Genomic DNA, 9,276 nt, shown 5'->3' on the forward strand with positions numbered 1-9,276 from the left:
AAAGCCCGAAGTGGTTGTGGAAGGGGAGATTTTGCTTGACTTTTCCAGGTCAAACCAAAACTGTCAAGGGGAGGCCAAGTTTTCCTGGCAACATACCCATGCTCATCCGGTACAACTTTACAGCTTCCGTGAGTGCAGGGATTTCCAGAATTTCCACTTCTGCTTCTAATACATCAATATTAGAGAAATTATCCGGCAGTAACATCTTCTGTGAGCGAAGAAAATTCACTTGAAAAACAAAGAGGAACACTGAGTTAATAAGGCTATTTCTGGTTTAACTGGAGGTCCTGGTTTTGACAGGTTTCTGGTGCTGTAAATTATCCTAGGCTCTCCTTGTTCTGAAACAACTTCTCAACATACCTGATTAGATTAGCTTTGAGTGTGTGGTTTTCAAGATGAAAGAACCCACATAACTTTGCTTTCCTGTGTCTGAGGCCATGGATATGGCCTCCTGTGGCTTGGCCTGGGTTCCCAAGCCAGGCCCTTCTGGTGAGCATGCTGGTCCTGAGACTTACCCTGTGAGTCTTGACCCAAGAGCAGGTCATTCCAAAAGAGGGAGTTGTCTTGCTGCTTAGAGAGGAGGGGCCCAGCTGAGCCTGGGCTGGCAGGTGGCACTTGCAGTTTGTCCCTGCCTGGACTGCAGTATGGGAGGCAGAGATGGAGCCAACGCTAATGTCCTGTGTGAATCAACTTGGAGATATAGAAGCACATCACAGACAACTTTCTAGGTGACTATGAATCTATGAATATGAATGACTGGGGTTCCAGACATTTGGGTCCCTAGTGTGACTTGAGTGTTTACTGCCTTATGTATCTAGACAGCAGTAGCATCTTGGAGTCAAAGAGGTCATTCAGTTCACATCCCAAACAGAGCTCATCCTGGGCCAGTAAGGGGAGAGAGGCTCTCTCTGCCCAAGGTGGAAAATCTCATCCCACCTTAGGCCACTAGCTCAAGTGGACAATTCTATGACTCTGGGAGAATCTGTCACAATCTACCCTCCTTCCCTCTTATTCTGAGTTTGGTGGTATTGATAGCAGGTAGCACCATCCTTTGAAACAATCTGGATTCCTCATTTTATGGTAAGAGGAACTGAGGCCTGGAGGCCAGTTGGATACATAAGGGCAGAGTGAGAAGAGAAGCTGACTTTGGTGACTGGCTCAGCACCCTGCCCTTCGCACCAACTCCTGTGGCCCCTGACACCTTCCTGTGCCCTTTTACAACCAGGCCATCCCAAAACAAATAGGGAATAAAATAGTCCTGAGTCTAGAGATTCTAATGCTGGAATCTGCTTGCCTCCTGGAAGGCTCTGTCATGCTTCCACCATCTCTTCCTAGGGCAGCTCCTGAGGCTCTGAGCACCAAGATAGGCCTCTGTGCGACATGGGATGGGGAGGGGTGGATGGGCCCTATCAACCCATCCCCCGCCCCAGCCCTGGACAGAGCAATCACCGATGAAGCGAAACTCGCTGCACTCGCACTCGATGAGGGCCACTGTCTCAGCCAGCCACAGCAGGTTGTCTTCAGTCACTAGGCTGGGATACTTGGCCACCAGGTCTAGTGGCAGGAAGCAGTAGTGCACTTCCTCTTCTGTGTCTAACAGGGGTGTGTCCATGAGCCCCAGAGGCGCCTTATCATGTAGGCCTGGAAGAGAATATGCAGGCAGTGTCGCCACCTCCCAGAAGCCAGGGATCTTATTCCAGCAGGGTTTTCCCTGACCCAGTGGCCCCAGAGGATGCTAGAGAGACCACCCAAGAGATGGTCCTTGCCACTTGCCAGACACATCTTCCTTCTTTCTCTTTTCAGATGTACCCTAAGGCTCAGAAGTAGTGTGGTAGGGAGTGGGGCATGGAAGTATATATTTTTTCTTTCCTTTTCTTTCTTTCTCATTTTTTAATTTTTTGAGATGGAGTCTCACTCTGTCACGCAGGTTGGAGTACAGTGGCACCATCTTGGCTCACTTCAACCTCTGTCTCTCAGGTTCAAGTGGTTTCTTCTGCCTCAGCCTCCCAAGTAGCTGGGACTACAGGCACATGGCACCATGCCCAGCTAATTTTTCTATTTTTAGTAGAGACAGAGTTTCACCATGTTGCCAGGCTGGTCTTGAACTCCTGGCCTCAGATGATCCATCTGCCTCAGCCTCCCAAAGTGCTGGGATTATAGGCATGAGCCACTGTGCCTGGCTGGAAATCTTTTTTTTTTTCTATAAAGAGTGAAGGGCAGTGGCACATGTGACATTTTGACTTATGTACCCAAAGTAATTAAATTTATTTACCCATTTGATTCTTTCTAATTGATCAAACCAAACACAATGATTTACAGACAAAATAGATGCTTTTGACACTCCTGGAAACTAAAACCCATCAGTAATCATAAATGCTTTGTACTCATGTGCTGTGAGGCACCCATCAGACAGTGATCATTTGGGGACATTGTGTGTGGTGGTTGGAGGAAACTTGAAAGAATGGTGGAGTTCCCTGACAAATAGGAGGAAGTGGAACGAAGCCTCGCCTTGCCCACATGAAACCAAAATGCAGAGGAGTGAGTGTGAGGGAGGATGTTGGTTCCAGCAGTCAAGCAGTCATGGAGAGGGCCTGTGGCAGGGCAGAAGATCAAAGGGGATGACAGAGACTGCCTCAGAAATCAGGCACTCTCTGCTCTCTGGATGGAACCCACTTCTGTTAGGGTGAGGAAAGGGAAAGTTGGTGTGGGCTTTAGGGAGGGCCAGCCTATCCCAATTATACCTGTGAAGGCTGGGCTTTTGATTGGAAATTCTGAGGGTTTGCTAATACACTTCCATGTTCGCCAATAGTTCAGAGATGCTCTCTCTGCAACAGGTATGTCTGCAGGCCGCACGCGTAGATGGTGTTTCCCTTCCTTCAGGTTATCTAGAGTCTGTTAGATAAAGAAGAGTACTATCTTGAGAATCTAAACCAAGTAACTACCAATTCTAGTATGAAGATCAGGAGAAACAGTATGTGACTGTGACTTACTTTGTTTTATTTGTTTTTGAGAGGGTCGTGCTTTGTCGCCCAGGCTGGAGTGCAGTGGCACGATCTCGGCTCACTGCAACCTCCATCTCCTGGGTTTGAGCAATTCTCCTGCCTCATCCTCCCGAGTAGCTGGGATTACAGGTGTCTGCCACCATGCCCAGCTAATTTATTTTTATTTTTATTTTTAGTAGAGACGGAGTTTCACCATGTTGGCCAAGCAGGTCTTGAACTCCTGTCCTGAGGTGATCTGCCTGCTTTGGCCTCTGAAAGTGTTGGGATTACAGGTGTGAACCACCACATCCAGTGACTTAAGTGTTTTGAAATAAATTAGGCAATCACACAAACATGTAAAAATGTAGGGTTATAGGATGACATGCTGATATTCAAAGTCCCAATGACTGTTTCTCTTCTGATTTTTGAAACAGGTTTTATTAGAATTTTATGTTGAATAATAGTAATTTATCTTACACAATCTAAAGAGGAATTTCTATTTAATCATTAAAAACTTGTTATTTTCTGCTATCATTTTCCTTCAAGTGCTCAAAACCACTTTTGACCTGTTATGATTGTGATTTGCTATTGTTTGTGTCCATCCTAACCCTGGATAGTGATCTAAGTGGTAAGATTGAGATAAACATGTCTTATATTTCCACAGGGCTCCACATTTTTTTTTAACACACTTTCACACACGTTTGCTCATTTACCATGACATGACTCTGAGACAGATGTGGTTGGTGAGTGTCTTACTGATGAGGCAGCTGAAGTTAAAGGCTTTGCAGCTTGTCCAAGCAGCCTTCCAAGTCCAGAGCTTCTCAGCTTGAAGGATCAGGTGACCAGGGGTGGGCTGAGGCTGGATTGGAGCACCCCAACTAGGCAAGCCTGAAGCCCAGGGTGGTCTTTGTGCAACCTTTACCCAGGGACCTTTTCTCCCTCAAAAGTCCTGCAGGGGGCAGATTCTTGTAACATCAGCCTCTCCACTCCCACCATCCCCCTTCTTTACTCTAGAAGAATATACATAGCATTTTCCCAATAAATTTCCCGATAGAGCAGGGCAAGTGGTATTTTAAAGGCGCCATATGATCAGATCCTCATAATGGACAGGCGCCCAGATTCAGTCTGAAACTAACAAAAGAATCTGCCTCCAAATGCTGGCTATGTCGATGAAGCCTTGTGAAGTTGCTCTCGAAAATCCTGAGCATTGAGAATAGCCCTCTGGTGGCCAAGCTATAAACTGTGCCCGCATAATCACTTAAGGTCGATGCAAAAGAAGGCGGCCCAGAGTAGGCGAATCTTCCCCACTTTGGATGGCTGGAGGGCTTGCAGAAGCACTGGGTAATGGCGGGATCGTGGGGAGTGCTTTTCTGCAGCAGTGAGCAATGAAGGAGACAGTGTGTGCATGAGAAGCTGGGAGACAGTCTGTCATTCATTTGGGAAATGCTCATTGTGCATCACCAGGGCCACGGTCAGACTGTGCCTGCACTCAAGAAGCTCTCAGCTTGGGAGAGAAGAAAGATATGAAAGACTTTATGTATACTGAGATTAGAATCAGTGTCAGTTATTAAGTTCCTGGGCCTCCAGAAACCCTGGGATTTCTTTCCATAACATTAGAAGGAAGCATTAGTCTTGCTCTGTTGCCCAGGCTGGAGTGCAGTGGTGCAATCTAGGCTCACTGCAGCCTCCACCTCCTGGGTTCAAGCAATTATCCTGCCTCAGCCTCCTGAGTACCTGGGATTATAGGTGCCCACCACCACGCCCGGCTAATTTTTGGATTTCTAGTAGAGACGAGGTTTCACCATGCTGGCCAGGCTGGTCCCGAACTTTTGGCCTCACATGATCCACCAGCCTGGGCCACCCAGAGTGCTGGGATTATAGGCATAGGACACTGCGCCTGGTCTGCCTCTCCATTTCTCTCCTTTCCTTTCACCTAGTCCTGTTCCCCTAGACCCCTCTCCACACAGTGATCTTGCAAATATATGCGGTGAGTCCAAATCACTCCCCTTCTTAAAAAACTTCAGTGCTCCCTATTTCTGTGGGATAGAACCAGACTCTCCTTTGCATTGCACATAAGGTCCTTCATAATCAATGGAGGCAGTAGGGTATACATGAAAAGCACAAGGACTTTGAACTCAGGCATATCTGTGGTAAATCCTGACTCTGTCGCTTAAGAGCTAACATTTGGCTGGGTGTGGTGGCTCATGCCTGTAATCCCAGCACTTTGGGAGGCTAAGGCAGGTAAATCATGAGGTCAAAATTTTGAGACCAACCTGGCCAATATGATGAAACCTCGTCTCTACTAAAACTACAAAAATTAGCTGGGTGTGGTGGTGCATGTCTGTATTCCCAGCTACTCTGAAGGCTGAGGCAGGAGAATTGCTTGAACCCGCGAGGCGAAGGTTGCAGTGAGCCGAGATCCCACCACTACACTCTGACAGAGCAAGACTCCATCTCAAAAAAAAAAAAAAAAAAAGAGCTAACATTTATTACCCATGGACTTTTATTTTTATGTTTTTATTTTTTTCTCCTCTTCAAGGTAAGTTATCAAGACGCTTTGCATACCCATGGACTTTTAAAGTGAATCTTTCTAATCTTCCCCAACAACAAATTAGGCTCTGGTATCACCACTCCCTTTTAGCAAATGGGAAACTAGGTCCAGGGAGAGATAGGGGACTAAGTGTACCAAGTAAGTGGAGATGTTAGGAATGAAACCCAGGACTCTGGAGCCCAAGCCCTTAGTGAGTGTTTTTATATATATGTAATAGTTGTACATATTTTGGGGATGCATGTGATATTTTGATACTTGGATACAATGTATAATAATTAATTTAGGGTAATTAAACTATCCACTATATCATTTTTAATTTTTTTTTTGAGACAGAATCTCACTCTGTCACCTAGGCTAGAGTGCAATGGTGTGATCACGGCTCACTGCAGCATCAACCTACTGGGCTCAACTGATCCTCCCACCTCAGCCTCACAAGTAGCTGGGACCACAGGTGCATATCACCACACCCTGCTAATTTTTTTTTTTTTTTTTTGAGACAAGGTCTCACTCTGTTGCCCAGGCTGGACTGTAGTGGCACCATCTTGGCTCACTGCAACCTCCACCTCCCAGGCTCAGGTGATCCTCCTACCTCAGCTCCTGAATAGCTGGGACCACAGGCATACACCACCACACCTGGCTAATTTTGTTGTATTTTTTGTAAAGATGGGGTTTTGCCACATTGCCCTGACTGGTCTCAAACTACTGGACTCAAGTGATCTGCCCGCCTCAGCCTCCCAAAGTACTGGGATTATAGGCATGAGCCACTGGGATTATAGGCATGGGATTATAGCCACTGGGATTATAGACATGAGATTATAGGCATGGGATTATAGCTATGGGATTATAGATTATATGGGATTATAGCCATGGGATTATAGTCACTGGGATTATAGCCATGAGATTATAGGCATGGGATTATAGCCACTGGGATTGTAGGCATGAGCCCGGCCCACAGCTGACTGATTTTTAAGTTTTTTTAAAGAGGCTTTGCCATGTTGCCTAAACTGGTTTTGAACTCCTGGGCTCAAGCAATCCTCCCACATTGGCTTTCTGGGATTACAGGCATGAACCACTGGGCCAGGCCCACCACCTCAAACATTTATCTTTTCTTTGTTATGGAAACATTCCAATTATTTTCTTCTAGCTAGTTTGAAATATACAATATATTATTGTGTTTTTTTTTTTTTTTTTTGAGACGGAGTCTTGCTTTGTCGCCAGGCTGGAATGCAGTGGCACAATCTCAGCTCACTGCAACCTCCACCTCCTGGGTTCAAGCGATTCTTCCACCTCAGCCTCCCGAGTAGCTGGGACCACAGGCACATGCCACCATGCTCGGCTATTTTTTTGTATTTTTAGTAGAGACAGAGTTTCACCATGTTGGCCAGGATGGTCTCGATCTCTTGACCTCATGATCCGCCCGCCTCGGCCTCCCAAAGTGCTGGGATTACAGGCGTGAGCCGTCACGCCCGCTATTATTGTTAACTATAGTCTTCCTAGCATACTACCAAGTACAAGAACTTATTCCTTTTATCTTTTTATCTGACTGTATTGTTGTACCCATTATCCAAAATCTCTTCATCTTCCCAGCCTCTCCTTCCTTCTACTTGTCATGTAACTTCTCCAAGCCTCAGGTTTGTCACAGGCAAAGTGGAGTCAGTAAAATCTGGAAAGTGTTGTAAGGATTAAATAAAATAATATGTTAATTCCCTTCTTCTTGGAGGTCATATCCTAAATTACCTTTCTCTTTCTCTCTCTCTCTCTCTCTTTCTTTCTCTCTCTCTCTTTCTCTCTTTCTTTTCTTTCTTTCTTTTGGGCCTTGCTGTTTCGCCCAGGCTGGAGTGCAGTGGTGCAATCATCATGGCTCATTGCAGCCTCAACCTCTTGGGCTTTAACAATCCTCCTGCCTCAATCTCCCGAATAGCTGCACCAGAGGTGTGTGCTGCGACACTTGACTTTTTGATTTTTTTGTTATGTGGCCCAGGCTGGTCTCAAACTCGTTAGCTCAAATGATCCTTCCACCTCAACTCCCAAAGTGTTGGGATTACAGGCATGAGCCACCGCGCCCAGCCTAAATTACCTTTCCAGCGTCATCTCCCATCATTCTTTCTGTTTACATTCCATCATCAGTGACACTAAACTCCACAAAACTCCAAAAACACATCACGTTCTTTGACACCTCCTCATCTTTGTGTAAACTATTCCATCTGCCCAGAATACTCCTCCCCATTCTCTTCCTGAAGAGCCTGGAGCCTCTCTGAGTCAGAACGGGTCATCCTTTCACTTTGTTCTCACAGATATTCAACACTTTCACTTCTCTCTGCAGGCCTCTGGCTCAGTTTCAGGCCAGTTCTTCCCCCTATACCAAGCCTCCTGGGGAGGGGCTGGTTTGATGCATACGCATTTTATATTCCAGAACCTAGCATGCATATGAATGCATGAAAATGGAGGGCTAGCCCAGTGCAGTGGCTCACGCCTGTAATCCCAGCACTTTGGGAGGCTGAGATAGGAGGATCACCTGAGGTCAGGAGTTTGAGACCAGTCTGGCCAGCATGGCAAAACCCCATCTCTACTTAATATACAAAAAATTAGCCAGGCTTGGTGGTGCATGGCTGTAGTCCCAGCTACCTGGAAACTGAGGCAATCACTTGAACCTAGGAGGCAGAGGTTGCAGTAAGCCTCTGAGATTGTGCCACTGCACTCCAGCCCAAAACAGAGCAAGACTCCATCTCCAAAAAAGAAAAAAAGAAAGAGAGAAAAAGAAAAAGGAGGGATGACTCTCTGGAAAGAAAAGCAAAGGAAACATGGGAGGTCTTCAAAGGAGTGAATAGAGAATTAGACTGCATTCATAAAACTGAGAAAGATGGAAAGATGTTGAGTATCCAAAACCACAGGAAAAGCCAGCACAAGATTACAATGGGGAGAGCCCATGGAGTTCATAGGACAATGAAGACAGGGATTCCACCTTGGGATCTGGAGGGAAGACCTAAGTGGGAGAGAGACAGGGATGAAGGAGGTGAGGGAGGGAGGATGGCAAGAAGAAAAGGGCTCAGCTTGGGTCTCATTGGTGATGGACTCTTTCTGTTCATCAGTAGGTGAAGTAGCAAGAAAAGAGTGAAATTAGAGAGAGTCAGCTAGGGGAGCCCAGCACTCCAAGCCCATGCTCAGTGGACTGTATCACAGAAACTTGAACCTGCCACTTATTTCATGGGCAGATTCAAACCCCAAGATTCTATCTCAGTGGAGAAAATAGTAGTGCCCTTGAACAACTCTAGATTGGCCACATGACAGGAGGCCTGTCGTGGGAGAGGGAGAGAGAAATCCCTGCCCAGGACAACACCCCTATTTGGAGGTGGTTGACACCGGATGTGTCCTCTGGAATGGGTCAGTAGTGACAGTCTGGCTAGTTTGAGAGGAGATGTGCTAGTTGAAGAGAGAATGATCTATTTTGCAGAAATGAAATCTCCATTTCCTGCTATTTCCAAGCATGTAAAGCGTTAGCAACACCATTTTCCCCAAGAAAGGTATGCCTGAGAAATCTTAAAAAAGAGAAAAACTGGGCCGGGCGCGGTGGCTCAAGCCTGTAATCCCAGCACTTTGGGAGGCCAAGGCGGGTGGATCACAAGGTCAGGAGATCGAGACCATCCTGGTCAACATGGTGAAACCCTGTCTCTACTAAAAATACAAAAAATTACCTGGGCATGGTGGCATGCGCCCTGTAATCCCAGCGACTCAGGAGGCTGAGGC

General features: G+C 46.4%; 1 protein-coding gene across 2 annotated transcripts in view; it reads right to left on the reverse strand.

Annotated features, from left to right (window-relative positions):
• Positions 1–9,276, reverse strand: part of KCTD19 (potassium channel tetramerization domain containing 19) — a 38,419-nt gene that overhangs the window by 11,839 nt on the left and 17,304 nt on the right. Inside the window, exons 3-5 of one of the 2 annotated variants that reach the window (XM_037742292.1) lie at positions 2,742–2,892; positions 1,450–1,641; positions 97–228 (exon numbers count right to left, since the gene is read on the reverse strand). Coding sequence is in view for 1 of the 2 variants with exons in the window: in XM_037742291.1 (XP_037598219.1) it covers positions 97–205 (109 nt within the window). In the remaining variant the exon portion in view is untranslated. Of the gene's footprint in view, positions 1–96; positions 1,642–2,741; positions 2,893–9,276 lie in introns of both variants that reach the window. The other variant, XM_037742291.1, reaches the window with a different exon arrangement.

The sequence above is a fragment of the Cebus imitator genome, unplaced genomic scaffold (assembly GCF_001604975.1).
Source record: "Cebus imitator isolate Cc_AM_T3 unplaced genomic scaffold, Cebus_imitator-1.0 Scaffold118, whole genome shotgun sequence".
Taxonomy (NCBI): Eukaryota; Metazoa; Chordata; class Mammalia; order Primates; family Cebidae; genus Cebus; species Cebus imitator.